At 41.3% G+C, this 16,351-nt stretch overlaps 1 protein-coding gene across 4 annotated transcripts in view; it reads right to left on the reverse strand.

The window, feature by feature from the left end:
• Positions 1 to 213: 213 nt before the first annotated feature.
• Positions 214 to 16,351, reverse strand: part of RNF138 (ring finger protein 138) — a 29,091-nt gene continuing 12,953 nt past the window's right edge. For all 4 annotated transcript variants that reach the window (XM_058677130.1, XM_058677129.1, XM_058677132.1 and 1 more), the window contains exons 3-8: positions 8,715 to 8,880; positions 7,129 to 7,244; positions 5,383 to 5,439; positions 4,480 to 4,591; positions 2,786 to 2,893; positions 214 to 398 (exon numbers count right to left, since the gene is read on the reverse strand). In XM_058677130.1, the coding sequence (XP_058533113.1) occupies positions 330 to 398; positions 2,786 to 2,893; positions 4,480 to 4,591; positions 5,383 to 5,439; positions 7,129 to 7,244; positions 8,715 to 8,880 (628 nt within the window). In that variant the 3' untranslated portion in view covers positions 214 to 329. The remainder of the gene's footprint in view (positions 399 to 2,785; positions 2,894 to 4,479; positions 4,592 to 5,382; positions 5,440 to 7,128; positions 7,245 to 8,714; positions 8,881 to 16,351) is intronic.

A 16,351-nucleotide genomic window follows, 5' to 3' on the forward strand; every position in this document is an offset into this window, starting at 1 on the left:
GTGTGTTACCTGTGAGCAAACTACACAAAATTTCAACATAAAAATGAGAAATTCAATGTGTGTAGTATAAAAAAGTAAAACAAAAAGTCCCCCTTTTCACATTAATGAAATATTATCTTTTATGCTTTTCATGCTAACGTCAAATTTTTTAACTTATTAGGATAACTGAGTTTTTGATGACCCACCTTTATTTCTCATACAAAAGACTAAAACAATAGATTGGATTACTTTTATTAATATACACATCGAGGTGCTGAACACGGTGACTCCGTGTCCTTTCCTTGTAAAGATGGCACTGGCAGGTGCACAGGTGCAGATCTCTGGAGCCATCAGATATTTACTTGAAAAGATTCTTCAACAGCAGTTTGGTACTGAGTCTCCTCATCTAGCTGAAGATTCTAAAAACAGTAACATTAACACATCGTTAGGAAAAAACATGCTCCATTAAATATTCTGCCTAGTACACATCTTGATATAATCATACACTCAGAACAGTTTATGCACAACATATCACACCCTTTAGCAAATAAGACAACTTTAATAAAATTAAAGTTCAACTGTAATTATCTGGCAATAATGAGTAAACAGGAAAGGTTCATCAATGAATAAAATTAAAGTTATTATGAGTACAGTTCATTTTAACTTAGGAAAGAATGTCGAGTATCTGAAGACAAACTGATTTTAAATTATTAATAAATTTCACAAATAAAAACTACAGTTAGCTCACAAAATTATTCCTAAAAAACAAAAAAGGACTAAAACACCAACAAACTGAAACATTTATCTACCCACTGTCCTCCACACCCTGACCCTTCCCTACCTCAATCAGAGGCACTCACAACTACATAATCAACATCAAGAACTTTAAATTCATAAAGTGTAAAAAATACAGAAAGAAAACTATTCCTGAAGTTTAAATGTTCCATACACCATCAATGTGCTTTAAAATCTATCAAGGCTGGGACCAAAGTGAATTAAGCTACTGCTTATGCTGCCAATATCCTACATTGGTACTGGCTGGAAGTCCCTGCTGTCCTACTTCTGATCCAGCTCCCTGCTAATGCACCTATGAAAACAGTGGAAGATGATCCAACTGATCGGCCCCCTGCAACCATGTGAGAGACCCAGATGAAACTCTTGACTCCTGCCTTCAGGCCTAGCTCAAAACTGGCCATTGTGGCCATTTGGAGAATGAACCAGCAGATGGAAGATTTCCGTTTCTGCTTCTTTGTAACTCTGCTTTTCAAATAAATAAATCTTTAGCATATCAAGGATTCTACTTCATAATTTCAAGTAATCACAATTACACATTTTTTTCTATGGAAAATAAAACAATCTGACAATCACATCCAAAGTGGTTCATAAAAATATGTTTTTCTGGGGCCTAGCGCAATGGCATAGTGGCTAAAGTCCTCGCCTTGAACGCCTGGGATCTCATATGGGTGCCGGTTCTAATCCTGGCAGCCCTACTTCCCATCTAACTCCCTGCTTGTGGCCTGGGCAAGCAGTCGAGGACGGCCCAGAGCACTGGGACCCTGCACCCGCATGGGAGAGGAAGCTCCTGGCTCCTGGCTCCTGGCCTCGGATCAGCACAGCACTGGCCGTTGCGCTCACTTGGGGAGTGAATCATCGGACGAAAGATCTTCTTCTCTGTCTCTCCTCCTCTCTGTATATCTGACTTTGCAATAAAAATAAATAAGTCTTTGTAAAAAAATGTTTTTCTTGGGGTTGGCACCATGGTATAGCAAGCTAAGTGCCTGTCAGCATCCCAGCTGCTCCACTTTGGAGCCAGCTCTCTGCATATGGCCTGGGGAGTCAGCAGAGGATGACCCCTGCAACCATGTGTACGACAGGGCAGAAGCTCTTGGCTCCCGGCCTGGGATCAGCTCAGCGCTGGTCACTGAGGCCACGTGGGGAGTGAACCAGTGGATGCAAGATCTCTTTCACTGTTTCTCCTTCTCTGTTTGTAAAATGTGCCTTTCAAATTAAAATAAATCTTTTTTAAAAAGATGTTTTTCCAAGCAAAATCTTTCTAGCATTGCTAAGCTATAATTATTTCATAAAATCACTAAAATTCAAACACATTTTAATTATGAAATGGAATATGAAATACACACTTCATAAAATTAAAAAAAAAATCCTGAATAATGTGATCTCAATATCAGAGAGCAAAGACAAATGTAAATACGTTCACCTCACCATGAGCCCACACGTTTTTGTTTGCCTAAACTGGAAAATTATCTGCTGCTTTTTCCAAGGATCAACATTGAGGTAAGACTTAATTAAAGTTCAATAAAGTATACTTTTGTTAGTAAGAAAACAGATGTCATCATCTAGGAAATTATATTAGAAAATCAGTAACTCCATATTTTTGCTTTAAGAAACCATTTTTACATTATAAATTCCTCACTTACTTGGTTATGCAGTCCACCCAGCTTTGCCTGAAAATTAAGCTTCCTCATTTCAGAAATATGTCATTCTCTCATATGTTGTACCAATTTTACTTTTCTAGTAAGTATAAGCTTTTCTTTAATCTAGACAGAATTATCATTTTCTTGATGTGGGAGTTTGCTATTCCTCTATTAATTTTCTCTTAAATCAATAACAAAGAAATTCAACTTTTATCACTTCTAAACTAGACTTCACAAATGTTATTAAAAACAAATTACTTTTAAAAAGAATCTGCTACATATCCAAACAACATCATCTCAAAACTCAAGTCGACTGAATGAAAAAATTTAAATTGAATATCTAAAAAGTACTTAATATTGAAGAATTCACTTACCACAAATTCTCCATAATCAAACTGATGCCTTTGATTTAGATGACTGACGAAATTTCTAGTAATCTGGGTAGGATCTCCCCAAGGAAGAGACACGCAAATAGGACATGTCTATGAGAAACAGATTGTGTTAAATTAAAAATAATGCAAACACATAAACATTATATAATTATTGAGAGCAATTAAAACAGGTTCAAGTTACCAAAAACATCAAGCATACCTTGCTTTATTGAACTTCGAAGTTGGGTTTTTTTTTAAACAAACTGAAAGTATATGACAACCCTGCATCAGGCAAATCTATCAGCACCATTTTTCCAACAGATGAAAAGATGGCTAAATATTCTCAACATTTTTTTAGATAAAATACTTAACAGACTACACAATAAAGTCCAATGCTATTATATACAGTGAAATCAAAATAACTGGGGATTGTTTTATTTCAATATTCACATATTGCACGACTCTGGAACTGAACTTACAATATCTGAAAGTATGACTTGTTAATGAGAACTTTTTCTGAAGGCCAAGCTCTAAGGCATGTAACACAATGTAATGAGAGGGACCTTAGACATTCTAATTAAGTCTGCAATTTTACCACTTTCTTTGGAAAAACCACATCTAACCTTTAACAATCCCAGATATAGGGGCCTGGTACAATGGCTCAATTGGCTAATCCTTCCCTTGTAAGTGCCAGGATCCCATATGTGCAAGAAACTCCCGATTCCTGGCTTTGGATCGGCTGCTCTGGCTGTTGTGGCCATTTGGGAACTGAACTAGAGAATAGAAGATTTCTATTGCTTTTTCTCTGTAAATGAGTCTTTCAAATATAACTAACATATATCTTAAAAACAAAAAAGTCTCATTGCTTTCTAACTCACTCTCAAGATAGAATAAAAATCTTGTTAAAAAGTACAATTCTTAGGCATGGCACAGTAGCCTAGTGGCTAAAGTCCTCACCTTGAACGCACCAGGATCCTATATGGGCACCAGTTCTAATCCCAGCGGCCCCACTTCCCATCCAGCTCCCTGCCTGTGGCCTGGGAAAGCAGGAGAGGACCGCCCAAAGCCTTGGGACCTGCACCCACATGGGAGATTTGGAAGAGGCTCCTGGTTCCTGGCTTCGGACTGGCTCAGTTCTGGCTATTGCGGCCACTTGGGGAATGAATCAAAGGACAGAGACCTTCCTCTCAGTATATCACTTTGCAATAAAAATAAAATAAATCTTGAAAAAAAAAGGATGATTCTGTTTTCTTCCTTGCTTAATGTATTCAGGTAATAAATGCTATAACTTCACAGTTAAAATAGCCACTGTTTTCATTCTTATTAAAGGTTACTTTTTACCTAGATCAAATCCACTTGACAAGATTCAATTATTTGCCTATCACAGAGCACGAAGGGCCCCGAGAGTGTTAACCTCTGCTGCTGCTCAAGAAAGGATCCCGGTTCACCTTTCCACACACTGTTCTCTTCTGTCCCCACCCAGTAAGCACCTGAATTTGTGATGTAAGTTACTGCAATTCTCAGTACTTAATTTTGCTTCATAGTCATTACTCATTTGTTGACCAAAAACTGACCTCACTCATAACGCATTATCCAAATTTAACTCACTTACATTCATTTGATGAACATATGACCTGAAATAAATGGAACAGCATGATTTAATCTGTACAGAAGCTTATAGAAACATATTTGCTTACCACAGGAACTATCTGAAATAGGTGATTACTGTTACAGTGATCCAATAAACGCTGTCTGGTAAGATTTGATTCTTGACACAAGGGACACTTAAAGGTGGGATGTCCAGAAGAACTATAAAACAATTTTACATGAAGCACATTAAATAAAAATTATGACATAAGAAAGTAACAATCTCGGGCCCGGCGGCTAAAATCCTCGCCTTGAACGCACCGGGATCCCATATGGGCACCAGTTCTAATCCCAGCAGCTCCACTTCCCATCCAGCTCCCTGCTTGTAGCCTGGGAAAGCAGTTGAGGATGGCCCAAGGCCTTGGGACCCTGCACCCGCGTGGGAGACCCCGAAGAGGTTCCTTATTCCTGGCTCTGGATTGGCGTAGCACCGGCAATTGAGGTCACTTGGGAAGTGAATCACTAGACGGAAGATCTTTCTCTGTCTCTCCTCCTCTCTGTATATCTGAGTTTGTAATAAAAATAAATAAATCTTAAAAAAAAAAAGAAAGTAACAATCTCAATTACAGTATCCTTATAGTATTCCTAGCTAATTTTTTCGTGGTGCCGCCAAGATAAAACAAAATCCATGGTGGCATAGTAGGCTGGGATTCTACCTGCAACACTGACATTCCATATGTGTGCCAGTTTGAGTACCAACTGCTCCACTTCCAATCTAGCTTCCTGCTTCTGACGGGGTTGGGGTGTGAGGTGACGGGACAGCAGAGGATGGCTCAGGTCCTTAGGTTGCTACACCCACCCAATGTGACTCTCAAAAGCAAAAATTACAATGTTTACTACTAGTGAGCTAATACTAGCACTATTTTTGGTGATTCCACTGATTTAAAGGCTTATTATTTAAGAACATAATATTTCCTAAAATATGTTCAAATGTGAACTTCTCACAAGCTTACCTTGTATTCTCTTGGTAAGTTTCTATGGTATCTGACGTAGATGTTTCACTCCTATTACTTAAGAAGCAGAGGGGGAAAAGTTAACACTCTAAATAAACAATAAAACATTATTAATAGTTCATTAACTTGAACTGCTAAGATTAACCTCAATTTGCTTTCATACTCTTAAATGTTAAAAATAAATTATAGAATTGACTACTTTTCAAGTAAGGTAAGAGCACTTATTAGGTTCTTGGTCACTTCATGCAAAGTTACAAAAAAAATTCTAAATATAGAATTTCAATTACATTAAATTCTATTCCTTTAGCTCCACCAAGAAGTTAATAAACCATGGGGTACACTCAAGAACTTGCAACTAGGACAAGATTTAAGATCATGTTTTACAAAGTCAGTAAGTTCAAAAAAATATTTGACTGTTCGTTGTACTTTATAACCTAAAGGAAAATAAACTAAGTTTCATTAATAAACTCTAGGAAGAACATATATTAAAAGGTTATTAGATTATTCCATTAACAAAAACAGCTTGTGACATCTATTTTTAAAAATTTTGTTATTGGGCCCAACAGTGTGGCCTAGCGGCTAAAGTCCTCACCTTGAACACGCCGGGATCCCATATGGACGCCAGTTCTAATCCTGGCAGCTCCACTTCCCATCCAGCTCCCTGCTTGTGGCCTGGGAATGCAGTCGAGGATGGCCCAAAGCTTTGGAACCCTGCACCCATGTGGGAGACCTGGAAGAAGCTTCTGGCTCCTGATGTGGATCAGCTCAGCACTCTCTTGGGGAGTCAATAAGCAAGCAGAAGATCTTCCTCTCTGTCCTCTCTATATATCTGACTTTCCAATAATAAGAAGTCATTAAAAAAAATGATTTATTTACTTTATTGCAAACTCAGATATATAGGGGGAGGAGGGACAGAGAAATATCTTCCGTCCGATGATTCACTCCCCAAGTGACTGCAACAGCCGGTGTTGCACCAGTCTGAAGCCAGGAGCCAAGAGCTCTTTTGGGTCTCCCAAAGGGTGCAGGATCCCAAAGCTTTGGGCTGTCTCAACTGCTTTCCCAGGCCACGAGAAGGAAGCTGCATGGGAAGCGGGACTGCCGTGATTAGAACCGGTGCCTATATGGGATGCTGGTATGTTCAAGGCGAGGTATTTAGCCTCTGGGCCACAGCGCCGAGCCCAGGTTCTTCTAACTAGTTTTAATAATCTCCCAAAATCTGTCTGGAGAGATAGCTCTGTGGGTAAATCCTCACTTTGCATGCACCAGGATCCTATTTGGGTGCTGGTTCCTTCCAGCTGACCCACTGCCCATCCAGTTCCCTGTTTGTGGCCTGGGAAACCAGTAGAGGATGGCCAAGGAGCTAGGAACTTCATCCAGGTGGGTCTCCAATGTGGGTGCAGGGCCCAGGCACATGTGCCATCTGCCTCTGCTTTCCCAGGCATATCAGCAAGGAGCTGAATAAGTGAAGCAGCCAGGACTCACTGGTGCCTGTATGGATGCTGGCAGTGTAGGCAGCAGCTTAACCTGCTACAAAACCAGCCCCTAGTTTTCAAATAAAGCTAAAGTTTATCATAAAGTTGATCTCCCAGATGCAACCACACAGGTGCCAAGCTGTGGAGGTCTGTCTGGCAGTTCTGAGACTTAGCAACTGAAGAATCCAATATTGTTAGAACATAAACAATCTAATCCCCCACATAATTTCCATTTCAATCACAAAAATTATGTTTAACAATAAATATTACTTACCTGTTCCCTCCTGAATCTTGGGAAATCTGTAAGTTTGGAATGACAGAAGACACACCATATTCATCTTGATACTTCTTGCAAGATTTGTAATGATGTCTCATGCGATAGAATTTAATCTGTAAATTATTGATTAAAATGTGATTTTTAACATAAAGAAAATTTGCAAGAATTGAGATACTGTCAATAAGAATAAAAGATAAAGAGGTCATTCAATATGCCATTTAAAGATTTCCTTAAAAATTAGCACATGATTTTATCCTTAAGTGTGAGCTAAAACAGGCAATGCAGTTTTTGTCCGTTAGCTTCAGAGACCATGGAGAAGAGTCCGTCTGTCCATTAACTCACTGCAACAAATAATAACAAATAACTTTGCACTTGAAATACTAGTACTAATAGCAAAATCGAAAAAAAAAATCAAAAGTACTTTCAGGTTAATTCATGCCATGATTCTTTAATCACTGCAACATGCTAGAGTTAGAAAGGGCTTTTAAAAACTTAAGTTCCCAGGTTAACATTTAAAATATTTTTCAGTTTCTCACAAGGGAGAAAGTCAGAACTTCTCGTGTATGTTTTCTAACTACTTCACTGCTTGTCAAATACCTTCCTCAAAGAGAGGCAAAGCAGGTCGGGCTTGTGTGAGAGCATAAAATAGCAAGTGGTTTTGCTCACTGAACTTTTTATCAAGGGGTAAAAAAACGCGTGATAAATCCAGACACACAGTTACACTTAAAAATCTCATTCCTGTATTTCACCAAACAAAAGAACAATTAAATCTGGATTGGATCTGATCTTCCCACATTTCTTAAAACTTAACTGTTTTACCAAATATTTTGTGATTTCCTAGATAAATACTCAGTAACTTAATATTTGGGATGAAAAGTTGCAATAATGATATCACTGCTCGAAAATAATACTTAAGAACAGAATGTAGGCCAGAATGGGGCTTAAAAGAGCTTATTGCTTTTTAATTAACTTAGTAAGTAATCAATGATTGATTACTTTGGGAAAACACCATGCTGCAAATTATGGCAAAATCAAAGATTTCACCTTTTCATTTCTGTTCTCATTAAGTTTATAAAATAGTAAGATCTGGGCCCGGTGGCGTGGCCTAGTGGCCTAAGTCCTCGCCTTGAATGCGCCGGGATCCCATATGGGCGCCGGTTCTAATCCCAGCAGCTCCACTTCCATCCAGCTCCCTGCTTGTGGCCTGGGAAAGCAGTTGAGGACGGCCCAAAGCCTTGGGACCCTGCACCCGTGTGGGAGACCTAGAAGAGGTTCCTGGTTCCCGGCTTCGGATCGGCGCGCACTGGCCATTGCGGCTCATTTGGGGAGTGAATCATCAGATGGAAGATCTTTCTCTCTGTCTCTCCTCCTCTCTGTATATCTGACTTTGTAATAAAATAAATAAATCTTTAAAAAAAAATAAAATAGTAAGATCTGCAAATTACAAAATTTTTGGCCTTAACTTCTAAACCAAGCTAAATAACTTATTTCTGTTGAAAACATCACCCACCAAGAAAAGTCAAACAGGGATTTCAGAGTAGAAATTTGGTTTTCAAAGAGGAGCTCCGTCACGGTTACTCTACCTGTTTTGCACAGCATCTGCAGCTACCAGAAAACTTCCTCATGATATTTTCAAGGTCTAAGGCCCGTTCGGGACATGCTCTTTCTTTTCTAGTCACATTTCCACGACACAGGGGACAATGTATTCCACTTTCTCTCATTGCAGTCAGGAAACATTTTCTACAGAAACTAAGCCAAACATTTGTGACACATTAAATACAGAAAAAAAATCCTTTTCAGTTCTATTTTTAAACACAGGTGATTACGAATTTGCACTTGTGCTGAATAAGCTAGGCTATCCCAAACTTAAGAACACATATGTATTTCAAAGGCCATAAAATAATGGACTAGAAGGAAAATATAAAGGAACCACAAGTCTACTTTATAACTTTTTAACATAATGTATTAAAGACAAACATTAATATTATATAACATTATCAGAGGAAGCATGTTACAAAGGAAGAATTGGATCTGATCTGGTTCTGCCATTTTGTAGCTATATGAACACTGCATCTCCATCCTCCCAGTACAAAATGGGAACAAGGACCAAATCAGCTTTGCTCAAACTGTTTACATTAAAATGTTTGCTTTTTCATGACAGTGAATGGTCAGAGGGAGTGGCCTCCAATTCACGTGGTAAACAATAAAAGCTGTTCATACAGTACCACACACACAAAGAAAAGCTCTACAAAATCTGATTAGGTCAAAGAAAGTTAACAGACTTCTTTGGAAAGGAAAAACATAAATGTCACCCAAACTTATTTGTTCAGCAACAGTGTACATGAAAATATAATTTGAAAATCAGAATACTTCCAGTTCTAAATATCTGATAACCAACTTATTAGAACCAAATGAATCTAACTATTGATTTCTTGTCTAATCCCTACCAAATAAACCAGAGAGCTTCATCGGAGACCAAGAATAAACAAACATTTAATGCAATCACCCAGAAAGACAAAAATATCAATACTCCTCAATCATACTAATGTAAGTTGAAAAGTGACAGTGTAGTAGCAGATCATAGAATCTGAGTTCCTAACTGTTCCATTGACGAAATCATTTCTCTCTTATATCAATTTAATTCATCATAAAGCTACAACTGAGAGTTGCTCACAGGATTAAAAGGTATGTAAAATGTCAGTTATCTTACTATCTGTTAGGAAAGTGTAGTATCAATAGTCAAATGTCATTCAAATAGCATTAGAAGTGATTACCAATTAAGATCATAATTTAAAATATCAAAAATAGTCACCAAAACCAGGAATCAAAGCAATGCCAAATAAATACCCTGACACCCAATATTTACTTGTCAAACTGATAACCATCAGGACTGGTGGTGCAGTGAGCATGTGTGTTCCACCTCAGACCCAGCTTCCTAATGTGCCTAGAAGCACTGTCGGCCCATGTCCCTGGGACCCCCAGAGCCACAGACAGATCTGTAACAAGCTGCTGGCTCATGGCTTAGAACCAGACCCACTCCCCCTGCTGTAGCCCTTTAGCGAGTGAACCAGAGGATGAAAGATCTGTCTCTCTGCCATCCCTTCTCTGTAACTTTGTCTTTCAAATAAATCTTCAAAAAATAAAAATATCAAGTTGCACCTCATAATTATATGCAAGTGTCAATTCAAATTTTTAAAATACCAATATTACGTATCAAAGTCCTTAGAGTATTTCAAAAATCTCAGTGTTACTTCAATCTTTGCCCCTCTCAATCACTTGCATTACCCTCTTTCAGTGCTTGAAGACTACTTGCAAGGCAGGGACAAACACAACTCCCACCCACTGGATCAATCCCCAAATGCCAATAATAGCTGGGGTTTGACCCGGCCAAAGCCTCCCACTGAGCAGGCGAAGCCGAATCAAACCCAAGCACTTCAACATGGAATAAAGGTGTGTCAAGCAGCTAGCTACTCAGCCCATTGCAGGACGACGGCCTCTATTTTGAGCTTTACATCCAAAATTCCACAACTATCATTTTTAAGTTAAGCTTTTTAAGTAAAAATCTCATTGATTCTTCATTAGTAATTTTTGCAAAATTTAAAAGGCAGAACATCAGAGAAAGCACTCCTAAATGCCAACAACTGGGCAGCCAGGAGCTCTATGAGCCTCTCAAGTGGGTGGCAGGGAATCGTATTTGAGCACTCATTAGCTGCCTCCTAGCATGTCACACTGGCAGGAAACAGGCTCAGAGATGGAGGTGGGACTCAACCCCGGGGACTTCAATATGGCATGCCAGCATATCAAGTGGTGGGTTCACTCACTATACCATGATGCCTACCCCCTTCATAACTTTGAAAAAGCATCTTTCAAAAAATCTTCTTGAAACTTACTTTTTTTTTTTAAATTTATTCATTTTTATTGGAAAGGCAGATATACAGAGAAGAGGAGAGACAGAGAGGAAGATCTTCCTTCCGATGGTTCATTCCCCAAGCAGCCAGGCTGGAGCTGAGCCAATCCAAAGCCAGGAGCCTCTTCCAGGTCCCAAAGCATTGGGCCTTCCTTGACTGCTTTCCCAGACCACAAGCAGGGAGCTGGATGGGAAGTGGAGCTGCTGAGATTAGAACTGGTGCCCCTATGGGATCCCGGCGCATTCAAGGTGAGGACTTTTTTTTTTTTTTGTGCTTTGTACTTTTTTTTTTTATCGTATTGTTGTTGACAATCTTTACATAGTTAATTGCAGTTAAAAAAAAAAGGTTCATGGGGTATAGGGAAGTGGGTAATACTATTATGTCCATATTGTTTCCATCATATATCTGAGGTAAAGGGGGATATTGAGGGAGAAGCCCCACCTGGTTTCCCGCCCACCCCAAGTCCCGGATGTGGGGCATGCTCTGAGGTTCTTGCTCAAGTGGTTTTAACAGTTCTCCAGTTATGAATCGCTGCCAGTTTCGCTCGATGAGGTTGTCCACTGATCGATATGGTCCATCATAAAGTCTCCGTTTGCCCCATATTTCGCTGCCAACATATAGCTGAGATGAATGATTGACCTGTTCTGTCTTCTGTCCTTTCCTGGTTAGAGTTTTGAGTCCAGCTGTTCGATTGGGGAGATCTCCAAAGAAACCCTGAGGTATTCCCAGACCAGATTCTTGTATGTTCTAGCAAGCACAGGGCCTGGCACAGTCCATCACCCTGATCAGCTGGTGGTTGCAATTGCTGGGTTGGTTCTGTTTTCAGTTCCGAGTTGCACTGGAACCAATGGGTGTTGCAGTCCAGTCTGGTTCTGCCCAGCACATACTCGGCCCTTACATCAACCAGTGGTAGCTGCAGCCTAGTCGGGGCGACCCACAATAACCCCCATCAGGCCCACCCTTTACCATGGTTTGCCAGTATGTGTAGCAGTAGACCAGTCTGTCCCCCATCCCATTTGGCTCTTGTACTTGTCAATGGGTATTAAAGCTTAGTTCCATCTAACCAACTCAACCATCCAGCCCTCATGGATGTTGTTGAGTGCCTCTCTGTCTAGCCACCCCAGCCCCCGTCCTAGTTTTCATGCCCTCCCGCGGGACTAGTGACCCAGGAAGGGGGAACCCACTTTTTCCCTCCCAGGTCTTTCTCAGTCCCGGTTTATGCACTCTTTATGTGGTTCTGTGGTTTGACTTGACAGAATTAGTCCCCAGTGCCAGCTTCTGCCAGCTGATGCTGCGGCCAAGCCCAAACATCCCTCGCCCGCTCTAATTTATGCTTGCACCCACAGGAATAATCAGCCCAGCCTGGCTTTTCCCTGATCTAGTCCACATGCAGCGCACAGGTGTTGCAGCCTTGCTTAGTCTGGTCTGTCCTCATCCCAGCCCATGCTCTCCAGTGGGAGTAGCTCTCCGGCGAGGGGACCAGCCCCTCAATCCCCCTGCCAGCTCTATCCCTCCCTTCCTGGATCTCACATGTGCTGGTTGGGTGCTGCAGTCAAATCCAGTACAGGCAACCTCACCCTGGCATTCCATAATGTGTATTGGTTTTGTCGCAACCAAACTGAGTTCAAACCACACTCTGTTCTGGTGTTCAGATTTGCCAGTGGATGACATGAACTGATTCAGCCTGGTCTGCTCCTGACCCATGCCGAATGTGTGCCAGTGGGAAACTTTCCATGGCCTATTCTGGGCTGTTTCCTGTCATGCTTCTTGCGCTTACCTGCAGGGACTGTGTCCTGCCAGAGGAGTTGCCCAGGCTCCTGCATCAGAACCCCTCCCAATGCCAGATTTTGCGCATACCAGGGGGTCCTTGAGCCAACCCTACTCTTTTCCCGGCTGGCTTTCACCCCATTCTGGTTCTTGTTGTTGGATGTTTCAGCCCAGCCATGGCTCGTCCATACCCACATAGAGCTCACACATGGCTCAGTAGGGGGTTGAGACCCAGCCTAGTCAGTCCCACATCTACCCTGGTTCTCCATGACACCAGATGGTGTTGGTGTATCCAATCCCAGCCCACACTAGTGCCTCAGGTGACTGCAACTGTTTCCTAGATAGAACGCAGCCCCCATTCCAGCCCACGCGCCCCTTGGTGGGAACCTCAACCTTGGTAGGGTGTATTTCCACAGGGTTGGGCCCACACAACCCTATAGAGTCTACCCCCAGACCAAGTTCTCTCACGTGCTAGATACGGTTTTGACCCTGCCAAATGTGACCACTCCACCACTCCACCAGTTGGGTAATGGTACCCATCACTGCCAAAGAGGCCCCCATCCATAGTATTGGTGTGGGCTGGTACGTGAATCAGTGATGTTCTAGGCAAACAGGCCATTTCTGTATTCCGAATTGGGTAGGTGTATAATTGTTTCCTGGGTACTTGCCTCCAAACCACCAGGTCTCAGTCCCCACGCATGCCTCCATGACCCTGTCACTGGGAATCACCCAAAATTCACTACTCACCTACACCAAAATTGGACTTAGTCATGGGTGTCCCCAGGCAGCAAACATATCTTAAAAAACCCCAGAGTTTGCCGCCGGGCGGCCAGCAGGCAAAGCCTGGCACCACATGGTGCACTGGCCGCTCTGGGTAAGGCCGAGGACTAGTTCACTGCCTTGCGGCAGTGTCTTTTGCGTGAGCCCCCAGCATTGGGTCCGACCCAGCAGGGGCAGCCCCCACAGCCGCCACACTGTGAGGAGCAGCACTTGCCCCCAAACCCAAGGCCCGAACCCAAGGTGAGGCCTTTAACCTCTACTCACGCTGGGCCCTGAAAGTTACTTTTACTGCCTTGAAAAAACTTCTTGGGCCCAAGAGCGTGGCCTAGCGGCTAAAGTCCTCGCCTTGAAAGCCCCGGGATCCCATATGAGCGCCAGTTCTAATCCCAGCAGCTCCACTTCCATCCAGCTCCCTGCTTGTGGCCTGGGAAAGCAGTTGAGGACAGCCCAAAGCCTTGGGACCCTGCACCCGCGTGGGAGACCTGGAAGAGATTCCTGGTTCCCGGCTTTGGATTGGCGCAGCACCGGCCTGTTGCGGCTCACTTGGGGAGTGAATCATCGGACGGAAGATCTTCCTCTCTGTCTCTCCTCCTCTCTGTATATCCGGCTTTCCAATAATAACAAAATCTTTAAAAAAAAAAAAAAAAACTTCTTAATTTTTCCATCCATTAGTATGAGTCTTCATACTCAGTTCTTTTATAAAAAGCTTTTCCATGAAGTTTTGCAGCTTTTTAAAAGATTTATTAATTTCTATTGGAAAGGCAAATGTAGAGAGAGGAGAGACAGAGAGGAAAATCTTCCATTCACTGGTTCACTCCCCAAGTGGCTGAAACGGCTGGAGCTGAAGCGATCTGAAGACAGTAGCCAGGAGCTCCTTCCGGGTCTCCCACATGGGTGCAGGGTCCCAAGGCCTTGAGCTGTCCTACACTGCTTTCCCAGGCCAAAAGCAGGGAACTGGAAGTAAAGTGAAGCAGCTTGGATACGAACCAGAGCCCATATGGAATCTCAGGTGTGCAAGGCAAGGATTTTAGCCACTAGGCTATAGATCCAGGGTTTACAGTTTTAAGAAATTTGCATACTTTTATTAAGCTTATCCTAGATGTTGCAAATAAGGTTTTGTATTAAAATTTTATCTACTACTGGTTTAAAACATTTTCATATTTCCTTCCATTAAGAGGCTGTGCTATATATTCTAGTAATCAATTGTTTCTCTTCAGTTTTACATATAGATATTCTTATCTACAAATGACAATTTTCTCTCTTCCCTTTCCAATTCTGTATATCTTATTTCCTCTTATCTCACTGAATTGCCTAAAATCTGAAAAACACAATGTTGACTGTTAGGACTGATGTAGACACCTTTGTCTGGCTTTTGACTAGAAAGGTCTCTGAAGTTTACTACTCCATATATTGGTACAGGTTTTAGGAGAGCTAGAACAAAAGCTTGCTGTGCTACAGTTTTAAAATAAAATGGCTGATGGGTCCCGGCGGCATGGCTTGACGGCTAAAGTCTTCGCCTTGAACCCACCAGAATCCCATATGGGTGCTGGTTTTAATCCCGGCAGCTCCACTTCCCATCCAGCTCCCTGCTTGTGGCCTGGGAAAGCAGTTGAGGAAGGCCCAAAGCTTTGGGACCCTGCACCAGCGTGGGAGACCTGGAAGAGGTTCCTGGTTCCCAGCTTCGGATTGGCGCAGCACTGGCCGTTGCGGCTCACTTGGGGAGTGAATTATCAGACGGAAGCTCTTCCTATCTGTCTTTCCTCCTCTATGTATATCTGACTTTGTAATAAAAATAAATAAATCTTTAAAAAAAAAGAAAAAATAAAAAAATAAAAAGGCTGAAATCTATCAAATGCTCTGGCATCCACTGGGTGACAATAAGCTTCCTCCCAGTAATTTGTTAACATGGTCTAGGGTTGAACATTCAAATCCGTTCTTAGAGTATCCTCTCAATTACATAATCTCCACTGCAAAGCACTTCCACAAAGAGGTAAATTTAAATACATCATAATGATTGTGGTCCTACTAATTTCTCCCTATAATTCTGTCACTTTTCATCTATGCAGTTTAATTTTATTCAAGAGACTCAGAGAGCAAGAAATAGCCATAGCTTCTTCACTGTTTTTCCTGAAATGCCTCCAAAAGCCAGGAAACGACTTAGCCAAAGAGAGGTAACTCAATCCAGTCCTATGCAACTACTTGAGACCTCCCTCCTGCGTCTCTCCTAGGGTGTGCACCCACAGGAAGCTAGTGAGGATCAGGGGTCAGAAACTGAACTCAAGCACTCCGATACGGCCCACATCCCCCATGTATAAAGTTACAGTGGTTTGATTTTTTTTCCCTTATGAAATGTCTCTGCATTGTAATGTTATTTTAATTAAGCTTTATCTACTGTTAGTACTACTATCAACTTTCTCTTAAAAGTCATAAAAAAGCCAGAAAAGCCAGCACTTACAGATTCTCTCAAATATCTTTTAAAGGGTCTGTTTTCACATACACATATATATTCCTAAAAATAACAATTATGCAAAATCACAATAAAACCTATGTTCACAGAAAAACTGAGGTTGGGGTACAGTATCCAAATGTTACATGATCAAAGCAATCTCTATATTAGTTATACATATGTTTTCATATTTAAATTTTTAAAGGTTCCTTTAAAAAAACTTACTCATGAAAATATAGTTCATCCTTATTGATAATATCTATATTCCTTAGGGAAAACTTTAAAGCAAATACATCAAAATGCATTTTAAAATGTGCAA

Source organism: Ochotona princeps, chromosome 18 (assembly GCF_030435755.1).
Source record: "Ochotona princeps isolate mOchPri1 chromosome 18, mOchPri1.hap1, whole genome shotgun sequence".
NCBI classification, from domain to species: Eukaryota; Metazoa; Chordata; class Mammalia; order Lagomorpha; family Ochotonidae; genus Ochotona; species Ochotona princeps.